Source organism: Girardinichthys multiradiatus, chromosome 24 (genome assembly GCF_021462225.1).
Source record: "Girardinichthys multiradiatus isolate DD_20200921_A chromosome 24, DD_fGirMul_XY1, whole genome shotgun sequence".
NCBI classification, from domain to species: Eukaryota; Metazoa; Chordata; class Actinopteri; order Cyprinodontiformes; family Goodeidae; genus Girardinichthys; species Girardinichthys multiradiatus.
Window position 1 is genome coordinate 2032757 of NC_061816.1, and position 23535 is coordinate 2056291.

The 23535-nt window shown below is 41.9% G+C and overlaps 4 protein-coding genes across 9 annotated transcripts in view; 2 read left to right on the forward strand and 2 right to left on the reverse strand.

The window, feature by feature from the left end:
- Nucleotides 1-23535, forward strand: part of LOC124861391 (NACHT, LRR and PYD domains-containing protein 3-like) — a 923911-nt gene that overhangs the window by 655964 nt on the left and 244412 nt on the right. The window lies entirely within an intron of this gene.
- LOC124861426 (gastrula zinc finger protein XlCGF57.1-like) overlaps nt 1-23535 on the reverse strand; it is a 1067819-nt gene that overhangs the window by 264153 nt on the left and 780131 nt on the right. The window lies entirely within an intron of this gene.
- LOC124861475 overlaps nt 1-23535 on the forward strand; it is a 337361-nt gene that overhangs the window by 240734 nt on the left and 73092 nt on the right. The gene's annotated exons all lie outside the window — the stretch shown is intronic.
- Nucleotides 10334-21610, reverse strand: LOC124861419 (NLR family CARD domain-containing protein 3-like). Its single transcript, XM_047355174.1, has 6 exons — nt 21253-21610; nt 19420-21139; nt 18555-18728; nt 13493-13654; nt 11658-11701; nt 10334-11509 (listed from the first exon to the last, which is right to left on the reverse strand). The coding sequence occupies exons 1-6, from the start codon at nt 21509-21511 to the stop codon at nt 10989-10991; spliced, it is 2880 nt and encodes a 959-aa protein (XP_047211130.1). The 5' UTR covers nt 21512-21610; the 3' UTR covers nt 10334-10988.

The following is a 23535-nucleotide window of genomic DNA, read 5'->3' on the forward strand; positions in this document are numbered from 1 at the left end:
TTATACTCTAGACTTGAAAACTGGCTCAGTTTATCTGCTTATCTGTGTTTCTCTCCTAGATGAAGCCACTAAAGGAGCTACAACTGCCTTTAACATTTTACTTTTCTTTCACATAGAAAGTACTCCTGGTTCAGGGCTCTCAAACACCCAGTTGGTCTAGGCAGAGGGCCAGGAGGAGTGAATGTTGCAACTCACTGACTGGATGCAATCGGTTGTGTTTCCTTAGAAATGATTTAACCAATTTGAACAATAAACTGAATCTGACTGCACTGCTTGATAACTAGGATCAGCTGAATTGAATGAGTAAAAAAATGTGTAAAAAAAAAATACTATGAAGTCTAAGGATAACCTTTATTAATTTGACTCATCGTTTTTCCCACTTATACTATAATAATATAAAGCATAAGTTCTAATGTTTCCCTTTTGTTAGAATAGGATAAGAATGCTCATCGACACACATTACAAGGATAAATGGCCCAAGGTCTGTCATGAATGACCTGTGGCTCAGTCCACTGGGTTTGATAGTAGAGCAGCTGGGAACTGGGTCGATTAGAAAGCTGCAGTAACATTTAGATTAAGGATGGACACCAGCTACTACACAACCTACCAGATAAACACCACAATGGTGACACATAGTCTACTGATAATCACTGAGGGAGGGTGCATCCATTGCATTGGAGTGCCAGATATAAAACTACATGTGACCTTCTTTTGAGGCTCTTCGTCATCCTTTCACAGATGGCGACGGTCCGAGACGGGAGCCTCAGCGCTGATCTCTGCAATCATTCCTCTGCCTAATTTAGATTAAAGGAGCTGAAAGTTAGAAACTGTTCGAGAGTCGTTCCTTTAAGAGTCAGTGTTAGATAGAGTGTGATCACTTCTGGGGACCAAGGACAGGAGGGACTCCGAGACGTCTGGCCGCCAACAGGGTGCGTTAGCTCAGACAAAAGTTTGTGAACAACATTTCAAGACACATTCTAGCTCTTTCAAGGTCCTGTGGTGTATATCTACCTTGACCAGAGCCCAAACACCAGCACTCCTTAGGAGATGGAAGAAATAGACATCTACAAATGATCTTTGCAAATTGAGGAAGTGTGTTAGAAGTTACTTTAAATGGATTATCTCCATTTAGATAGCAGAGAGACGGTTGCACCACCTACCAGGAGATGGCGGTAATGTAATACCAAACATGAAAGGATGAATGTTTTCACAGTCCAGACTGTTAATGTGGCTGTTTTTATTTTATTCAGTCAGAATTCATTAATTTATAAATCAATTAATTTTTAGGTTACTTTAAATGTCTCTAGATAAATGACTGTGTTGTAATATTACATTGATATTTTAACATATTAATTGATGGATTAACTACTTATCATATAAGTAGCATTAAACATCTTCCTCAAACATTGAAACTGAAACAACATGAGATGTTTGTTCAAAACTCCTGCAGCTGTAATCATTCCCAACAAACAGATCTTTGTGCTTCCAGCGGCTCCCATACCGCTCCTCTACCGTAATACACCATGGATGGACGCATCTGATTTCTACCGTCAGCGATCGTCGGCTCACTTCACCGCAGTTAGATGATCCTCTGTCGTTTCAAACTCTAATATTTCTGAGCTGGGCTCCAGAAGCTCCTGCTGATGTTTCACTATCCTAACAACGAGTTCTAATTCAGAGGAATAATCCACCAGCAGACTGAAAACGGCTCCTAAACTTTAACTACCATCCACACAGTTGGCATGAAGAAGGAAACATCCAAACCTAATCTGGGCTGGAAAACATCATCCATCATCTGGTGTCTCTTCCTCTGCTGCGTCCTGCCGCTGTTTGAGCTCCTGCTTCCCTCCAGTTTCTTTGACCAGATGTTCCTCAAGCTGCTGGACTTCTTTCCAGAGTTCATCAACTGCTGCTGCTGCAGCTCTCTTACAGCTTTATCAACACTCCCGCTTCTGGGCTGCTGACGAACAGGGAACAAAGGATGAAGAACCCGGAAGAGATCCACGTGTTTGGGAAGAGGGGGCGGGGCCAGCGGAACCGGAAATAAATGTATTGTTGTTATTATGTATTACTGTTGCACGTGTGTTTTTACAGTTGTTTCCAAACACGATGTTTCAAAGTGAATATTTCAAAATACGGATGAAATGTGTTGAGACAAGGTAACAATTAAAATGCCGAGCAATGAGCCAGGAGGCCCCAAAGAATGAAAAACATTTGAACATTAGAACAAACTTCCAAGGAAACACAAATATTTCTAGTTCTACCTGCCTTGTTGTTCCAACAGGTTTGGATATAATTTATATTTAGGTCAGAATCCTTGTAGACTGCAATAAAGGGGGATTTTAGTCTAGAAAAGTTGCATTTGTGAAAATAATAATGGATAAGTGATTAATTCTCAGCATTTCTGATCATATTTAGGGACATAAAATATTCAAATATCAGAAAAACAAACACTGTCCACCATATCCAGGATAAATCAGGAAATATATTTTTCCAAACCTTTTTGATTCTTGAGTCACACGAAGAATCATGAGGCTCGCAGAGGTGTGGGTTATATCAGCATCTTTACATCACTGGAGGAAATGTTTGATTTAAATCTGTGTCATATTTGAACAAATACTCCTCATTGTTTATTAGTTATGAATATTTGTGTAGCAACATCCAGACCTTTACCTCTTATATACTTTAACTGTTTCCAAACTGTAACGTCTTTTATCAGATAAGGAAAAAAAACATTTTATTAGCTGGAGAAATCAACGTGGCATCAATCAGACAGGAGACATTAATGTAGTAACTCAGAACCACAGTTTATTCCTCAGATGAGATTAAAATTGGACTAAATGATCAAACTTCTAAAAATGCCCATTTTCTTCTTAAACATATTCATGATTTAACTGTTAACTTATCAAAGCAAAAACAGCTCAAAGTATTTACCAGTAGAAAGCTTAATATCAGTGATTTATGGTCAGGGTCAATGGACCTTATGGTCCATTAAAGGTGAAAGCAGAAGACTAATATTTTTCTTTTTAAACCATCTATGCGTGAGCATCTGGAATAATCTCTGCTGGTCCAGATGTGATTTTTATTGTCTGGGATTTTCTGCCTCTGTTTATTAATGAAATCAAATGTATGCATGAATTTCTTTGGATCAGAATCTGAGGAATGCAGCAGCATGGAGAGGAGGCTGGGTGTGAAGTTTGTTATGGAATGAGGAGATGTTGAGTCTGGTGTGGAGGGGGATGGACCTAGCAGGGGCTCTGCAGCTGAACCGGTTGAAGAACAGGTTTGTTCTCTGAACGACTGAGTGGGGTCAGTCTCTCTGTTTGGATCCTATATTTGCATATAGGGGGTCCTTTTTGTTGCAGAGGACAAAGGCTGTGGGGAGGCATGTCTCCATAAAACCACATATCAGCTCTCATGGTACTCCCTCTGGGTCTTAATTATTACCCATCGTTTTATTTCACAGTGACCTTACATCAGGAGCTTATTTTAGAACCAGATCCACATGGAATGAACAAAGAGATCTGAATACTGACTGTTAACTCATGTGGATAAACCATTTAAGGTAAAACTGTCTGGTACCTCTGACTGCTTTCAGCCCAGATTTAGAGACCACCATCTCTAGATGTCCCTGTAAAAGTTTCAGCCTCAAGTGATTTAGACATTCATGAGTTTTCTAGTTACATCTGTAAATGGTTTATTCTTAATCTAAACAGAAATCAGCCAAAAATAACACAATTTTCTATTAAAATTATGACTAATATGTTGATTAAACAGAATGTAGGAAAGATTCATATGTTTGTGACGCTGTAATTTTCAAATTCCACATTACATGTGGCAGAAACACAGTGACATCTGGAGATGATTTACTGTATAATCTGGCAAGAAACCATCCTGGGATTAACTTTATATTCAAATGATAATTGATATGGTGATCATACAGACAACACTTACAAAAATGAGGGGCTTTTATTTTGAAATTCCATATTACATGAGGATTAAACTTTTACACTGACATCTATACATGGCGTCCTCCTAATCTGGACATAATTAGCCTGAGATAAAAGAGTTTTTTCCTTCATTATACATTTGAGAGGTTTCCATGTTTATGGGGCTTTAATTTTGAACCTCCATATCTCATATGGATGAACCTTTCACAGTCACAGCTGTAGATGTTAGTTTTGAAGTTTTTAAAATATGATGCTTGAAGAAGGGTCACTTTAACAGTTTTTACACGGCTCACACTGAGGACCTTGGAGACTTCGAGTAAGTGTTTTGTCTTCTCAGAAAGGTGCTAAACTTGTTTTAGATGCAAGTTTTAGATAGACTTTCTTATTTAATGTGTCTCTTTATTTTCATGACTGTTTATATTTTGGATTCTAACTGAAGGAATCAACACTGTGAATGAAACATATGGAATTAAGCAGTAAACAAAAGGTGTGAAATAACTAAACGTCTTTTATACTTTTAGACCCCCTTTGCTTTGATGGCTGCTTTATATGGCATTGAGTGTAAAGACATAACAATATTCTCTCATAACCCTGTCCTGTCTGACCATTTCTTAATAACCATTCAGTTTAATTTAACCGAGTACTCCACACCTGAAAGAAAATTTCATTAGAAAGTTTATAGTAGATCATTATCAGACGATGCTGTAACGACCTTTAAAGAATCTGTTCCACTTTTAATTTCCTCATTACCACAGAAAAACACAGTGGAGGGCAATAATTTTGTTTCTGCCCTTCACAAATTGATTCTATTGTTCATAGTGTTTCTTCATCATCGCGTGATGCATTAGACAATGCAGCCCCCTTGAAAAATAAGGTAATCATTCATAGGAGGCTAGTTCCTTGGTTTAATTCAGAGCTGCGTACTTTAAAGCACAATGTTAGAAAATTGGAGAGAAAATGGCGCTCTACACACCTAGAAGAGTCCTACTTAATCTGGAAAAATAGCCTACTGTTGTATAAAAAGACACTTCACCAAGCCAGAACAGCTTATTTCTCATCATTAATAGAAGAGAACAAGAATAATCCTAGGTTTCTCTTTAGTACAGTTGCTAAACTTACACAAAGTCATAGCTCTGTTGAGCCATCCATTCCCTTAGCTCTTAGCAGTCATGACTTTATGGGATTCTTCTTAAATAAAATGGATTCTATTAAAAAGAAAATCTTTGACATACTCCTGAAGATGATTACTTCATCCTCAGCAAGTGAGACAACATTGGAAATAACTGCAGAACCTGATTTGTGTTTGGACTGTTTTGATCTTGTGGAGCTTCCCGAGTTATCAGAAATATTAGCTTCATCTAAACCTTCAACTTGTATGTTAGACCCAATTCCAACCAAATTATTTAAGGAAGTGTTCGCTCTGATTACCAGCCCCATTTTAGATATGATTAATCTATCTTTAGTAAATGGATCAGAACCACAGGCTTTTAAGGTAGCTGTAATTAAACCTTTACTTAAGAAACCTTCGCTTGATCGAGATGACTTGAAAAATTACAGACCTATATCCAATCTTCCATTCTTATCTAAAATTCTTGAGAAAATAGTTGCTAATCAAATGTGTGAGCATTTATACAGCAATGACCTGTTTGAAGAGTTTCAGTCAGGTTTCAGAGCTCATCATAGCACTGAAACAGCTCTGCTGAAAGTCACTAATGATATTCTTATGGCCTCAGATAATGGACTTGTCTGTTCTGGTTCTGTTAGATCTCAGTGCTGCATTTGATACAGTCGACCATAATATTCTCTTAAAAAGGCTGGAATATGCTGTAGGGATCAGGGGAACAGCGCTAGGCTGGTTTAAATCTTATCTGTCTGACATATTTCAGTTTGTTCATGTAAATGATAAATCATCTTTAAACTCCAGGGTTAATTGTGGAGGACCACAGGGTTCAGTACTTGGGTCAATTCTCTTTACTATATATATGCTTCCAATAGGTAAAATTATCAGGCAGCATAGAATAAATTTTCAGTGTTATGCTGATGATACTCAGCTTTACTTATCCATAAATCCTGATGAATCCAACCAGTTAGATAGACAACAAGCATGTCTTGAAGACATAAAAATGTGGATGACTTTAAATTCTTTGCTTCTAAATTCAGACAGTTGTCGTTGTTAGCCCGGAGTCTTTGAAAAAGAAACTGCTTAGTCAATCACTTAACCTGGATAGCATTAAATTGACCTCTGATAATAAAGTAAAAAACCTTGGTGTTATTTTTGACCAGGACATGTCATTTAAATCCTATATTAAACAGGTTTCTAGGATTTCCTTCTTTCACCTCCAGAACATTGCCAAAATTAGAAATATCCTATCCAGGAGTGATGCTGAAAAACTAGTCCATGCATTTGTTACTTCAAGGCTGGACTATTGTAATTCTTTACTATCAGGATGTCCACAAAATGCAGTTAAAAGCCTTCAGCTGATCCAAAATGCTGCAGCAAGAGTTCTGATGAAAGTTAACAAGACAGATCATATTTCTCCTATTTTAGCTTCCCTTCATTGGCTCCCTGTTAAATCCAGAATAGAATTTAAAATTCTCCTCCTCACATATAAAGCCCTTAATGATCTAGCTCCATCATACATCAGAGATATGATTGTTCCATATGTTCCTAACAGAGCACTTCGTTCTCAGACTGCAGGTTTACTGGTGGTTCCTAGAGTCTCGAGAAGTAGAATGGGAGGCAGATCCTTTAGTTATCAGGCTCTTCTCCTGTGGAACCAGCTCCCAGTTTTAGTCCATGAGGCAGACACCCTGTCTACTTTTAAGGCTAGGCTTAAAACTTTCCTTTTTGACAAAGCTTATAGTTAGAGTGGCTTAGTTTATCCAACAACAGGGAGGGAGACTTCCTCCCTCCCTGTTGGATGGAGTAAGGGGGAGTCAGGTTTAGCCTAAACCGGCTCAGTTATGGTTGAGGTGCAAACACACCCTCCATATCTGCTACCTGTATGACCCCTTCTCTTTTCCAATGGTTATAATCAATCTGACAGAGAGAGGTATCCCTAACGATGTGGTTTTTAGTATAACAATGGCCATCAGTGGGCTCTAGATGGATAAACTTTATCAGTTTATTATTTTACTTAGTTCCCGTACACGTGGCCCGCTCTGGGGTGGCCGGGCTCTGGCACTCGATGGTTTGGTCTGGCCTCCCCGGCGGCCCCGCGCCATTCCGGACCCTTTGTGGGGTTCCCTTGAGACGACATTGTTGTAAATAAGCACTATATGAATAAATAAACTGAACTCCCTGAGGGGTGCGAGGATGCACCCTCCCTGCCTGCTGTGCCTCGGCAGCTCCGCCGCAGATCTCCACGGCCTTGCCGAAGGTCCCAACGGTCTCTGCACTGCTTGCCTGGGTTCCAGCGGTTTCTGCATCATGCCACTGAGCTCCACTGTTGGTTCTCCTGGTCCCGCTGCCAGCCGTCAGATCATGGCCTCCTGCGTTGCCGGTCTGCAGATCGCCTGCTCCTACATCGTCGGCCTGCAGATCGCCTGCTCCTACGTCGCCAGCCTGCTGATCGCCCACACCTACATCGCCGGCCTGCTGATCGCCTGAACATGCTTATGCTCCCTTTGCCTCCACCTTCCATCTGTGTGTCTCAAGAAGTCAGGTGAAGCAACAACTGTAAAGACTGAACCACAATAATGCTGCAGGTCCAGATAGTGTCAGCTCTAGAGTCCTTAAGGCCTGTGCAGAGCAGCTCTGTGGAATTCTGCAGCACCTCTTCAACCTTAGCCTGGCCCAGAAGAAAGTTCCTGCGTTGTGGAAGACTTCTTGTCTTGCTCCAGTACCCAAGAAAACTCACGCATCAGTCCTCAATGACTGTTGCCCTGACATCCCACACCATGAAGGTCCTAGGGAGACTCCTGTTGGTCCACCTGAATAAGCAAACAATGAACTATCAAGATCCGCTTCAGTTTGCTTGTTGCTGGAGTTGAAGATGCCATCATAAACCTGCTTCAAAAAACCCACCATCAACCCACCGTCATCTGGACAAAGCCAGCAGCATTGTGGGGATCATGGTCTTTGATTTCTCCAGAACATTTAACACAATTCAACCTGATTTGCTTTGTCAGAAAGTCCAGAAGACTCAGGTGGAGGCCTCAACAATCTTCTGGATCAAAGACTATCTGACAAATAGACCACAATTTGTGAGACTGAAGGGTTGTGTGTCTAACCAGGTAGTCAGCAGCACAGGAGCACCATAGGGGGCTTTACTCTCACCATTCCTCTTCACTCTATACACCTCAGACTTCCAGTACAAGATAGACTCCTGTCACCTGCAGAAATACTCAGATGATTCAGCAGTTTTGAACATTTTTCCGCAACGTTCATTTTTGTACATGCCGAGTTGTGCGTTGTCCACCACAAGGTTTTTGTGCATAAGACACTTCGTACATGGCGTCATAATGCCGAGGCTGCCTTTGTGATTCCACCCTTGGCAGACACATCTGGGAGCAGCATGCCTGTTGGACGGACGCAAGAGTCTTTTCACGCCCAATGGCAGATGGCAGGGCCCTGGCTGCCATGCAGGAACAAGCAGTGGAACCTCGCACTGCCTCTTTTATTGTGCCCAGATGGGCCCGATCAGGAACTCGCTCTCCCATCTGATGTTGTGCAAGTTGTCCTCTATGTAGTCTGTCCAGTTGGACCAGTCAGCGCAAGGCCTGGTAGGTGTGTCTCTGCAGGTCTTTGCCTTTGAGCTTGGACCTGTGCTCTTAACACTGGTGCACTCTGGGCGCCAGGTGTGGCTGGCGCAATCGCCTCTGACTGAGCCAAGTAGGAGGACTCTGAGGGCTCATCTTGTGGTTCTGGGGGAGCTCTTTGGCTCTGCTGCACTTGAGGCCCTGGAATGCACAGCCCAGGCCTCCAAAGACAGTCCTCTTTTTTTGGGGCCCTCGAGCACGGCTCCAGCACCACAGATTAATGGGTGCTGTCCACCTTGTCATGATGATACTGTCTTCAGTTTCGCTGCTGGTCTCCTTGCCCCAGCCACGTCAGGATGATGGTCATTTGCGACCCGATAAAGGCACAGGCCCTGGACTGGGGGATTTGCGGCTGGCTGGCCAATGATGCAATAGTGTCTGTTGAGCCCTGGTGGGATCCAAGGAGTTCTTATTCCACTTATTTTCTTGTCCCGAAAAGCACTTGGGATCTGCGTCCAGACCTGGATCTCATGGGCCTAAATGTTTACTTAGGTCGTGCTGTTTCGCATGCTGACCCCCAAGGAAGTCAGATATTGCAGGCAATATCCCCGGGTGACTGGTTTGCGTCCACCGACCTGACAAGTGCATATTTTCATGTCCCCATTGCTCTGCCTCACTGGCGGTTTCTCCGAATAGTTCTGCATTTCAGAGGAGGACATGCGGACAGTGTTCGATCACATGGATCGCCTTTGCCTTCGGGTGAACATGGGGAAGAGCAGTCTCATGCACACTCAGGAGACTATTTTCCTGGACATTGACCTGAACTTTGTCTCAATGACGGCTTGCCCTTCGCCTCAGTGGGTCAGTGCTATTTTGAACGTAGTGCCAGAGTTCCAACGCGACAGGGTGCTGCCCTTTTTACTGTATCTGCACCTTCTGGGCATCCTCCACGTGCTTCAAGTATATTGCCCCTGGGGCTGCTGTCACTGCGTCCCCTTCAGATGTGATTGACTGGCTTGCGTCTGGATCCCACACTTTGTGCTCACAGACTCAGGAGGCTTTGGGTTTCGCCTCAGTGCCTCCAGTCCCTGTCCTTGTAGAGGAATAGGATGTACATGACAGCAGGGATCCATCTCATGTTGGAGAGAGGTCGTATAGACGGATGCATCTTCTACGGGTTGCGGTGCAACCTGGCAAGGCTAGATGGCGCAAGGGACGTGGTTCCCCTGGCAGGACAGGGAGCACATCAATGTCGTGGATTTGCTGCTGTCTACCTGTCACTCAAGAGCTTCCTTCCTGGATTACAGGGCACACATGTCCTGGTTATGTCAGATAACACTATGGTTGTCTTTTATGTCAATCATCAATGTGGGACCGGGTCAAGGTAGCTGTTGTCCTTGACTCACCGGCTCCTGACCTGGACGGCCCCACATCTTGCCCCTTCTCCTGATATGACTGCTGGGACAGACACACCCTCCTCCACTCTTAGAACTAAACGCCAAATGAGTATTTGTAGGAGACTGAGTGCATCACTTTTTTTTACCTTTTAGACGAATTTTGATGTTCTGTAAAATAACACTCAGAAAACTGGTAGCAAATATTGGTTTATTCTCCAATATTTACATTTCCATTATCTACAATTACGCCACAGATAGTCTGGAATGATTCTTCTTTTAGGAACAGTCTCATCAGAAGTCATATTGTGAACTGATCTGACTCATTAAAACATAGCAGATACTAACAGTAAGGAACTGAACAACCACCTGGGCAGTTAAAACAGCAGCTCCACTCACGTCATCATTTTTCATCACAAATCAGTTCCAGAAACCCTGAGCTTCACAGCCCACAGATCATGAGGAGGCAGCCTGTTTATCTGGGACTAAAGTACAAAACTGTTCAGATCAAATTAAGAAAAACTACATTAGTGACACAAACAAGAAAGATGGCAGAAAAGATTGGAGATAGAAATGTTAAAACTTCTTCTGATGGAGATATTAAGAGCCAGGATCAAACATTTACTGGAAGAGACGTAAAGAACCAGTAAAGAACCAACTCCAGCAGCAGTCTTGGTATAGCACTGGAAGCACATTGGAGGAAAAACCCTAAATGAAGCTTTGACTGGAAACAGAACCAAACCTTTGGATCCTGGAATAATCCCAGCTTCCATCTTTAAAGGACTGGAAGAAGACGAAGTGTACAAGGAATCTTTTCCAAGAGTTTCAGAAAGAAATCGACTGAATGTGAAAATGTTTCTGAGTGAAAGAGACAGACATGTAGAGACTGAACTATCTGTTCAACAGTGAGAGTGTTTCTCTGACAGTAGGAGACTCTTTAGACTCAACACAGAAACACTGAGGAGTCAGGCCTGATCCAGAATCCAGGATAAATAGCTTTAGTGAATGTGGTGTTGAAGGTGTGGAGGTGGATCAATGAGTCAGAGGAGACTCTGTAGAAGGACAGAATGCCAGCAGGACAGTCCACATACACTGCTACTCTGTTAGAGATGGAGGAGGAGTGGATGAATGTTTCTCTATTATTGTGCCAGACATAGTAACCACCTTTAGAGCAGATCAAACTCCAGGACTGATCATTTAATCCAAACAAACATTCATAACTGTCTCCTTTCCTCCTGATTCTTCTGTAACTCACTGATATATCAACATCTCCTCTCCACTCAACCTCCCAGTAACAGCGACCAGTCAGATCATTGCTACACAGCAGCTGAGGCCAATAATCAAATCTGTCTGGATGATCAAGATATGACTGAAGCTTCTTCACATGTGTCACCTTCCTGTTGTCTTCAGACAGTTTGAGTTTTCTGTTCACTGTGTTTGTGTCGATTGTGAGCTGACAGGAATCTGATGGAGAGAACAAACACAATCCAGCTGCAGTTATTGATCATTTATTGACACTTTGATGATGACTCCTGAATGAGTGATGGACAGTTTGAAGATGGTTGAATGTGAGCTGCTTTGTTGTCATGAATCAAATGAAAAACACACTTACACATACTTAGATCTGCTTTCAACAATCCGACTTCAGCAGGCTTCCTGAAAGGAGGAGGAGGGTCAGACCATCAGTCTCTTTCAGCAGCAAACATGGACATTGTAATAGATCAGATCAAATTCCACTCTGCTGCTGGAAGAACTGGATCTGGGTCATTTGGACTCTGTGACCTGCTGCATACGTTGTCTGGTCCATTGTGGGAGGAACCAGACTGATAGAGCAGAATCAACCAAGACAACATGACGCAGCCTGTACTGTCTGTCAGTTGCTAACAATGAACTATGCTGTATAAAGCTGCTCATGACTGAGGAACCTTGGATCATGTCTGGGTCAGCCAAGCCGCAGTCAGCCGGGCCTCTGGACCCAATTCTCTTCATTTCCTACTTTTTACATTAAAGAGTCCAGATCAACCAAGCTGGCTTTTCCTGTCTCATTACTGAAGGTTCTGCCACAGCAGACATTACATGGCTCGGTTCTTCTTCACTCAGAAGACAACTGTCCAACATTTGGACTCATCCATTTGAATGGAGCGTCTCTAAAGTTCTGTCCTGTAGTTGTCATGTTTCAGCCCAGTTTGAACTCATTCTTTTCATTTCATCTTTTTGAATCAGGCAGGAGGAGGACACCATCCAGTCTGGTTCTTCATCTCCAGTTTGAAGAACACTCACATCATCAAGGTTTATTTAGTCCAACATCCACACTGAGACTGAAGCTGATTGATGATATGAGAGACAATCAAGCAGGTTCTTCAGCATCTATCAGCTCTGCTTCCTGGACAAGATGAGCTGCAGCAGCTTCATCTGCTCAAAGATCTTCATCAAAGAGTCCTGACCTGTCTGAGACTTGAACTATTAAAGTCCTCTGCTATGATAGGAGCAGCATCCAGGTGACTGTTCTGATCTTCACTGAGCTCATCATGTACTGCAGTCAAAGCTAGATCTTTATCTGCCTGAGGTGGAATATAGACAGCTGTGTTAGTTACTGATGGAAACTTCTGATCCAGAAGGATGGTCAGAGCAGGTCAACTGATGGACAAATGCTCCAGATGTGCTAAATCCGAATGGGAAAGTCCTGATGTTCTCATCATCAAACCATCTGTTATTAGATATGAGACACACTCCACCACCTGGTAATGTTCCTGCCTTTGCTGTTCTGTCCACCCAGTGCAGGGTAAAACAATTGGACCGTATCATGGAGAGGTCCAGAATCACTGAGGTTCTCCATGTCTCAAAGAAGCAGACAAGGTTAAAATCTCTGATGTTCTGCTGTAACTTTACTCTGGACACAGATGATCCAGTTTGAAGTCCAGAAATTGGGGAACCAGCAACCATCATCAACTGGGAACTGGATCATGGTGTGTTTGTTCACTGGGTCCGGTTCTGCCTCCAGCAGGTTCTCCTAACTTTGCTTTGTCACTATTTGTGTCCTCCTGCTTTGTTCTTTGAAGTGAGGTGTATCTCTGGAGGCCATCTTGAGTCTACAGACTCTCCAGGAATTGGTGAGTAGATGGTTCTATAAGGTCCAAAAGAGTCAATGTTCTGTAAGTAGTCAGAACTAAAGTGTTTGGTTAGAAAAGTGAACTTAAAGAGACGTTCCATAAAACCAGAGTCGGGTCAGAGGGACCAGGACAGCGTTTGATCTTGGTCCCACATGATTCTAAATAAGACAATGAAACAGATGATGAACTAACTGCTGTCTGTTCCAGCTGAGAAACTAACGACTCAGAAGGATTTACCAGAAAATCGTCAACTTAGCATTTAAACCATTTTAATTTGTGAAACAGAGAATACTGTTCCTCATTAAAACCCCGAAGAACCAGTTTGATGAATATTCACCTGAATATTTCCAGTGTACAGTCTGAGCCAGATGGCAACGTCTCCCCTGAATCTTGTAGGTCGTTGTTCTGCAGGTCAACATCTCTCAGACAGCAGGACTGGGAGCTAAGAACTGATGACAGAACTTCACAAGTTCTCCCTGAGAGGTTACAGGATCTAAGTCTGAGAGACAAAATGAAACAAGTCAGAAGAAGAACAAACAGATGTTATTTAGACATAAAAACTTTGTCTCAATCCATGAACAGTCAGGATGATCAAAGTTTGTTCAGATAAAAATAGAAACTCTATATTGGGTCGGTATTAATGTTCCACTGTTACGACCCCTGCAGGACCCTTGTGGTGAGGTTGGGCATTACTGATATGGGACACCGAGGACCTGGTAAGGTCCTTAGTTTTAAACCCTGACTGCCAACTAACTAGTCTCCACCCTCCTTCACAGGTATGCTGCTGCCTTCTTCTTTGTAGAATATTGTGCTGCACATTACAACACTGACACATACAGTACAGACCAAAAGTTTGGACACACCTTCTCATCCAAAGAGTTTTCTTTATTTTCATGACTATGAATATTGTAGCTTCACACTGAAGGCATCAAAACTATGAATTAACACATGTGGACTTATATACTGAACAAAAAATGTGAAACAACTGAAAATATGTCTTATATTCTAGGTTCTTCAAAGTAGCCACCTTTTGCTTTGATTACTGCTCCGCACACTCTTGGCATTCTGTTGATGAGCTTCAAGAGTTAGTCATCTGGAATGGTTTTCACTTCACAGGTGTGCCCTGTCAGGTTAATAAGTGGGATTTGAAGCCTTATAAATGGGGTTGGGACCATCAGTTGTGTTGTGCAGGAGGTGGATACAGTACACAGCTGATAGTCCTACTGAATAGACTCTTAGAATTTGTATTATGGCAAGAAAAAATCAGCTAAGTAAAGAAAAACGAGTGGCCATCATTACTTTAAGAAATTAAGTTCAGTCAGTCCGAACAATTGGGAAAACTTTGAAAGTGTCCGCAAGTGCAGTTGCAAAAACCATCAAGCACTACAAAGAAACTGGCTCACATGAGGACCGCCCCAGGAAAGGAAGACCAAGAGTCACCTCTGCTGCAGACGATAAGTTCATCCGAGTCACCAGCCTCAGAAATCGCAGGTTAACAGCAGCTCAGATTAGAGAACAGGTCAATGCCACACAGAGTTCTAGCAGCAGATACATCTCTAGAACAACTGTTAAGAGGAGACTGTGTGAATCAGGCCTTCATGGTAAAATAGCTGCTAGGAAACCACTGCTGAGGACAGGCAACAAGCAGAAGAGACTAGTTTGGGCTAAAGAACACAAGGAATGGACATTAGACCAGTGGAAATCTGTGCTTTGGTCTGATGAGTCCAAGTTTGAGATCTTTGGTTCCAACCACCGTGTCTTTGTGCGGTGCAGAAGAGGTGAACAGATGGACTCTACATGCCTGGTTCCCACCGTGAAGCATGGAGGAGGAGGTGTGATGATATGGGGGTGCTTTGCTGGTGACACTGTTGGGGATTTATTCAAAATTGAAGGTATACTGAACCACAGCATCTTGCAGCGGCATGCTATTCCATCCGGTTTGCGTTTAGTTGGACCATCATTTATTTTTCAACAGGACAATGTTGGGAGTATGATTATTGATTGAATAATTTTATCAATAATTATAATTACCAATCATAATCTGACAAAATCAATTTCTTAACCAAAAATCCTCATTTACGAATCGAGACCAGAGATGTTTCTAGTGTTGTAATTGTGGCTCAACGCCTCTGACAATTACAACCGTTAAATACTCCGTAATAGTTAATAACTATTGCCGGAGATGTCCCTGTTTAATCGACCGTTTCTGCCGAAACGTGTGGAACTTGAACCTTATTTTGACTGACACATCACTTTTTGCACACAATGAAACACCAAACGCTCTCTCTTTATCTATGTGAATATTTATTAATTTCCACCTACTCAACGTGCAAAATTCTACAAACACAGGGGTAACACATCTAAATAAGCAAAATCAACAAACGGTAGTGGGTATGTATTGAGTCAACCAACAGTTTATGGCACTACAGATGAAGGGAGAGGATATGAAAGGGGGGTGTGGTGATGACTGGTGGGGGTTTGGAGTGCAGCTTAGAGTGTCTTTTATGATCTTCTGATCATAAAACTTCCCCCCTAACTCCTGACCACAAAGGATTGATAACTTTTGGCGGCAAGTTAGCACAGTGAGATTGAAGACAAAGGTAAAATGGAGAATTTTACCATGAGGTCGTTTTAACAGTCCAGTCTTGCAACGCACCCGCGTTCAGATAGTAAACACAAACAGCTCTGGGGAACACGGCGGATCCCGATATTACATAACACATCAAAGTTTCAACAAGCAAGGTTACATGCACATATTATTCAGAACACATGAGATCCTAACCAGCGATTCTGATCGCTTCTACAACCTCTGACCCTGCCCAGGCCTTCTAATAAAGAAATAAAAAAAAGAAATGGGTTTTACTTGTGTCGTCTTCTTCCGAGTGAGGGAATTCGAGAGAGGAAAAGAGGGGTTAAGTTAATTGTGCGTCCACAATTAACTTCAGGGGAACAGTCAGTCTTTGTCCTTTGGTCTTCTTGACAAAAAGGAAAAATATGATCTGACCATCAAAGTCGACTTGAAAATGAAACACGGTAGCTGTTCGTCTCTCCGAAGCTCCGTGTCTCCAGTTATGTGTTAACTCACGTCTTCGATCGGCAAAGTGAAATCTCTGGCCTTCTTAGTCCACAGACTTCAGTTATGAATGGTTCGTTGTCCAACGAGAGAGAATGAATGAAACTCTTCACAGAGTTCTTCTCTTAAAGTGACGCGCTTCAATCACCAGATCGGTTTCCAGCAGAAGGCGGCTTTTCAAACATGGGCGCTTCCTATATAGCACCCTGTGACATCAGACTGGGGACGCCCAGTCATATCAGTCGCAATGCTCGATGGGATATGTAGGAGCGGGCTGTCCTGGGTACAAAATGGCCGATGCCATTGGAGGGGCACAGTGACGTCCAACAACGTGCAGATAATCCAATACTCAGCAAAACAAGTGGTCCAACAACAATGACCCCAAACACATCTCCAGGCTGTTTAAGAGCTATTTGACCAAGAAGGAGAGTGATGGGGTGCTGCACCAGATGACCTGGCCTCCACAGTCACCGGACCTGAACCCAATCGAAATGGTTTAGGGTGAGCTGGACCACAGAGTGAAGGCAAAAGGGCCAACAAGTGCTAAGCATCTCTGGGAACTCCTTCAAGACTGTTGGAAAACCATTTCAGGTTACTACCTCTTGAAGCTCATCAACAGAATGCCAAGAGTGTGCGGCGCAGTAATCAAAGCAAAAGGTGGCTACTTTGAAGAACCTAGAATATAAGACATATTTTCAGTTGTTTCACACTTTTTTGTTCAGTATATAATACCACATGTGTTAATTCATAGTTTTGATGCCTTCAGTGTGAAGCTACAATACCCATGAAAATAAAGAAAACTCTTTCAATGAGGTGTGTCCAAGCTTTTGGTCTGTACTGTACATTCTCCACTCATTCTCACCGTACACCACTGATTTCACTGACTTTCACACTTCATTATAGAAACTTTGATTTTAACCTTAGTTTGTGTTGAATACATTTCTATTAAGAACTCTTCTACATGGTGGGTCTTCCTTTCTGTTGAGGCTTCTGAGCTGGGTCAGAACAACACAATAAATGTCAGATAAAACTGTGAATGTTTGACTACTTTTTTTCGCAGTCAGAAGTTTACATAGGAGTACTATGCCTAGAAACAAATTAGTAATGGCTAGATGATGATTATAATTACATGGCTCTGTGAGCTTCTGATTGGGTAATGCTCAACTCTTAAATGGAGGAACATCTCAAGATATATATCAAGATATCCCAAAACACTTCTCCCTTGTGTGACATCATTAAAAATGAAAGTCTGCCAAGATTTCAGGAAATTAATTCTGGAACTTCACTAATCTGTTTGAACCTTGGATACAACTTCCAGATTCCTGAAGGTGCCACATTTACTGTTTCTGTTCAAACATCTGCAATCCCAACACCACTATCCTAACTTTGAAGCACAGTGATGGTTGTATCATGGCATGTATATGTTTTTAATTCCACTCAGGGAGCGTTGAGACCTTTGTGCCCGCTGACTTTCTCTAGATACGTCAGCAACTGCCTAATCACCAGCTTGATGTCGCCACTTATGCCCATTGATGGTCTTCATTTGCACCAAATCATGTCCCAACTGGACTATTCCTGCTTATATATTTTGCTTACATCTAGTGGATAGACACGAACACTCCACCCTTCCCATGTTTCAAGGGGCCTACATTGTCCATATTTGAGAATAAAACATATTTAAATCTTTTTGGAGTTCTGATAATTTGACAGCCTAGAATCCCAGCTATTCCTGAATGCAGCATGAGCAGCTGTTGGGTAAATCCCATCTAATCACTTACATTTCTCCAACTTGCATTTTAGGAGATATACAGAGTTTGGGCTGATTGAATGTAACAGCTAGCCATTTGGACCTGAGCTATTTCTCAGCTTTTTGTTTCAGGTGAGGAATTTAGTTCAGTACAGAGAAGCTTATTACTGTTGACAGATGGTACACTGACATAAAGATTGTGGGTTGGTCCATATTTCTTTCTCCTCTGTAACTGCATGAGAAACCTTAATGTTCCTGAATAGAAGAGTTTAGTGATAGCTGGGAGTCCTTTCTGTTTTGTTTTGGTGTCACTTTTTAAAGGCACATTAATCACTCCCTAATGTAGTCTCTACCCTCACATGAATTTACAATAGAGTCAGATACCAATATAAGATCAAGGCATGAAACTGTACCATTGTTTATATTAGGTAATGTTCTCTGACCATCATTAAGCCAAACCAATGATCTGTCATCCATAATTTCTTCAGTTACTCTGCCATTATCACATAAACATTCTGCATGTAGGCAGGTATAAAACAAGGCTGAATTTGTTTTTAATGACATTAAAAATGTCCTGACCTGAGAGTTTCCAGCTTGCAGTGTGGACTCATCAGTCCAGAAGACAGCAGCTCCACTCCAGAATCCTGCAGGTTGGTGTCACTCAGGTCCATCTCTCTCACATCAGAGGACTGGGAGCTGAGAACTGAGGCCAGAACTTCACTGCTTCTCTGTGAGAGGTTACAGTTCTTCAGTCTGAAGAGACAGAGATCAAAGTTAATAAGAAAGGGAAAAATATTAAAGTATCAGAACAGCAACCAGAAATATGAATATTAATGATCAGCATCAAGCAGTAATAAATACTCTGTTATTTTAAATTCTAGTCACTGATTTCAGGAAACATGTTGCCTCTGGAGCAGGAAGTTTATGCTGTGACATTTAACTCCAGTCCTATAATAATATAAGCCTGTTTAACCTTAGAGGGACCTTTGTGCCCAAACTGCACCATTTTGTTGTATTCTAATTTTTCATCTCAGTTTAAAGGCTGGAAGATGTTAAAAATCTTGTTTTTTTCATTTGAAAAATAAATTTAGGTTCTCATGACAAAACATGGAAAAATACTAAATAAATATAAACCTATAGTAAATGATTATTGGTATGAAGAAGCTGAAAGTGAAAACAAAAAAATTTATTTAACCATTATGGAACCAGATTATAAGTGTCAGTCGGGTCTTGTTGAGTAAAAATGTTAAATAGTTTCTGAAACAACTTGACAAGTGTTTATTTTCATTAAATACATTTTGAGAGAACTGACAGATTGCTGAAGGTGAGTACTTTTAATCAAATATTAACATTTATACTTTCTCTATACTTACATCCAGGATAATAGTTACTGTTTCCTGGTTTTAGCTCCTGGTGTCAAAACCCAAATTCTGTCGGTACTTACAGAACCTTTTTTGAATCTTCTCCTGATGTCAGTAAGATGAAGACCAGAGCTGACCACTGAGCAGGAGACAGTTTATCTGTGGAGAGACTTCCTGAACTCAGAGACTGTTGGATCTCCTGGACCAGAGAACGATCATTCAGTTCATTCAGACAGTGGAACAGGTTGATGCTTTTCTCTGCAGACAGATTCTCATTGATCTTCTCCTTGATGTACTGAACTGTTCCCTCATTGGTCTGTGAGCTACTTCCTGTCTTTGTCAGCAGACCTTGCAGGAGAGTCTGATTGGTCTCCACTGAAAGACCCAGGAGGAAGCGGAGGAACAAGTCCAGGTGTCCATTTGGACTCTGTAAGGCCTTGTCCACAGCACTCTGATGGAGACTTGTTAGATTTAGTTTCTTAAACAATTTAGACCAAGCAGAAATGTTTTGTTTTTCTTCCATCAGATTGACACCAGTGTTGATGAAGGTCAGATGGACATGAAGAGCAGCCAGAAACTCCTGAACACTCAGATGGACAAAGCAGAACACCTTGTCCTGGTACTGCCCTCTCTCCTCTCTAAAGATCTGTGTGAACACTCCTGAGTAAACTGAGGCTGCTCTGATATCGATGCAACATTCTGTCAGGTCTGATTCATAGAAGATCAGGTTTCCTTTCTGCAGCTGATCAAAAGACAGTTTTCCCAGAGACTCAATCATCTTCCTGCTCTCTGGACTCCAGTGTGGATCTGTCTCAGATCCTCCATCATACTTGACCTTCTTCACTTTGGTCTGAACCACCAGGAAGTGGATGAACATCTCAGTCAGGGTGTTGGGCAGCTCTCCTCCCTCTCTGGTCTCCAACACATCCTCCAGAACCGTAGCAGTGATCCAGCAGAAGACTGGGATGTGGCACATGATGTGGAGGCTTCTTGATGTCTTCATGTGGGAGATGATCCTGCTGGCCTGCTCCTCATCTCTGAATCTCTTCCTGAAGTACTCCTCCTTCTGTGGGTCAGTGAACCCTCTGACCTCTGTCACCATGCCAACACACTCAGGAGGGATCTGATTGGCTGCTGCAGGTCGTGTGGTTATCCAGAGGAGAGCAGAGGGAAGCAGTTTCCCCCTGATGAGGTTTGTCAGCAGAACATCCACTGAGGTGGACTCTGTAACATCAGTCAGGATCTCCTTGTTGTGGAAGTCCAGAGGAAGTCGACTCTCATCCAGACCATCGAAGATGAACAGAACCTGGAAGTGTTCAAAGCTGCAGATTTCTTTGGTTTCAGTAAAGAAGTGATGAACAAGGTCCACCAAGCTGAACTTTTTCTCTTTCAGCACATTCAGCTCTCTGAAGGTGAATGGAAATATGAACTGGATGTTCTGGTGGGCTTTGTCTTCAGCCCAGTCCAGAGTGAACTTCTGGGTTAAGACTGTTTTCCCAATGCCAGCCACTCCCTTTGTCATCACTGTTCTGATTGGTTGATCTCTTCCAGGTGGGACTTTAAAGATGTCTTCTTGTCTGATGGTTGTTTCTGGTCTGTGTGGTTTCCTGGATGCTGCTTCAATCTGTCTGACCTCATGTTCATCATTGACCTCTCCAGTCCCTCCCTCTGTGATGTAGAGCTCTGTGTAGATCTGGTTCAGAAGGGTTGGACTTCCTGCTTTAGCGATCCCCTCAAACACACACTGGAACCTCTTCTTCAGACCAGATTTAAGTTTACAATGACAAACTGTAGCAAAATGATCTGAATTGCAAAGGAAGTTAAAATATTTTACATCATTTTCTATACCAATTTAAATAAATAAAGTTGAATCCAAAATGTAATGTTATATACAGTCTTTATATAAATCCTCTTACTGCTCTGCAGACGTTCAGCCAGCTCCTCCTGCTTCATCTTCTTCAGGAAGTTCAGTGTGATCTTCACAAAAGCCTCTCTGTTGCTCCTCCTCTTCTCTTCATCCTCACCTTCCAGCACCTCTTCATCCCCCCACTGACTCTCTAAGCCTTCTGGGTAATCTGGACTCAGAACCTTCTGGATCTTCTTCAGCTCATTCTTCACAAAAGTAACAATGTTGTCCTCCAGCAGCTGGAACAGAACAATATATGAAGGACACATCAGACTGAGATCATGGAGCCAAACATCAGGTCCATGTTGGACAGACTGACAGTCCTCTGGTCTACAAAGTGCAGCATGGAGATGACTGTGAACAGAACCGATGGATAAGTAGTTGTTGTACATGTACAGACCATAAATATGGAGTCCAGCTGTGTTTGATGCTGCTGGGCAGACGTACCACTGGGAACCTCTGAGTTCTGCTGGTCCACTCTGTGGAGGAACCAGGAAGCATTAGCTCACATTCTGTAGAACAAACAGACAAAGACGAAGGTCCATGTGGTGTCCTGCTCCAAAAGCTACGTGTCTTTTCCCATTCAGGGACAGCTGTCCCCAGAGGGGAAGTTCCTACTAGAGGCTGACATTTTTTCGGGAGTCCCACGGGTCACGGGATTCCCATGATCGGGAGCAGACGGGAGCGGGAGCTAACCAATAGGAGGGAAAATAAACTAGGATCAATTGTCTTTGGAAATGTAAAACTGAGACTTTGTTATAAACGTCAAGAAAAAAAAAACTTGGATCGACGCCGCCATTGTGTAGTTTTTTTCCAAGAAGCCTATACTATACTGCGAGTCAAACGAACTACACGACCCACAAGCCAACAGTGCTTCTGATCGATGTTTTCCACCTGCGTTCAGGATGGAGGGAGCAAACGCAGGTGGAGAACTGGACGTGGTAAAATTGGACTTGTAACGTAAAGTCAGAAGTCAGGACTTATCTATTAAACTCATAGAGCTTACAGGAAAGTCGCAAATATTACCGAACTTCGGGAGAGTTGAATGTAGTGGTGTTAACACGCAGTCTGCTGCTTGTAAAACGTGTTTAGTGATAATCAAGTTCACCAGTGATTAAGGGACACTTGTAAGACAGATTCTGGATTAAATCAGCTCTGCATCTCTTCATTCATCAAACCAAAAGTACCAACATGTGTCAAGTCTCATCTGACCAACAAAATTGCTGCATGTGCTCTAAAGATTTAAGAGGTAAGGTACGGAAGCCCGTGAGGGGACATGGGGAAATTTATTACTTTTGCGTCTCCACGCAATACTTTTGCGTTCGGCATTTTGGAGCAACAGCACAGATGATAAACTGCTCATAAAACAAACACTGATATGTGATTGATATGGTTTATTTGTCATATGCAGGTTAACACGCAGTAAACAATGCGATGAAATGCTTAGGATAAGAAGAACCGTTCAAATCACGATAAAAACAAAAACACCAATGGCGTACAAAAAAAAAGTACACATCATGCAGCAGTAATAAGCAAACAAAGTGTCACAAATGTGGTTTCGTGCAGTTTTATGGTCCAGAGTTCAGTAGTTTGTTTGACAGCTTGTGGATAAAAACTGTCTTTTAGTCTGATTGAAGATAATTTTATTTAAGGCTGATTTCAAAATAAAACTCAATAAATCTCAAAACGGGTGGAGTGTTTGTTTCATTTTTGCAGTTATCTGGTTTGGAAACTATCCCACAAAGTATTGCGAAATAACACAAAGTCTATTGCGTGGGGACACAAAAACGAAAAAAATCCCCCCTTGTCCCCTCGCGGGCTCCGTATAGAAAGGATTCATCAAGAGAAGATATTAAATAAATATGTTGTGAAATAGAAAAAAATGGAATGTACCATTAAATGTACAATTTATTTAATACATCATTAAATATTAAGTGTACCACTAATTACGTCATGTTGTCTTTAAAATTATACTTAATTATTCAGTGGCATATTTAATTGCATAATAGTCCATTTCATGATATAATGGTACATTTATTGTTTCTAATGATGTATTAAATAAATAAATGGTACCTTTAATTTAATGGCACATTTAATGTTACATTTCTTTCATGTTACATTTACTTCACTTATTCACAACATTTATTTATTTAATGATGATTTTATTGTATTAATTTTGTCCAGTTTGACCCTCCATTCTTGATGCCTGTATTGGAGGTCATGTCAGAATTTAAATCAGGTGTTCTGGAGCAGACAAACATCTAAGACCTGCAGGGAGGGGGTCCCTGATGAC

Excerpts from the sequence above, each read along its gene's own strand:
- LOC124861419 (XM_047355174.1), bottom strand. The coding sequence starts at position 21,511 with ATGTGTCCTTCATATATTGTTCTGTTCCAGCTGCTGGAGGACAACATT. Across the intron at positions 21,140-21,252 it reads GGCTGAACGTCTGCAGAGCA|ATCATTTTGCTACAGTTTGT; the intron begins GTAAGAGGATTT and ends TTTGCAATTCAG. Across the intron at positions 18,729-19,419 it reads GAAGATTCAAAAAAGGTTCT|ACTGAAGAACTGTAACCTCT; the intron begins GTAAGTACCGAC and ends CTGTCTCTTCAG.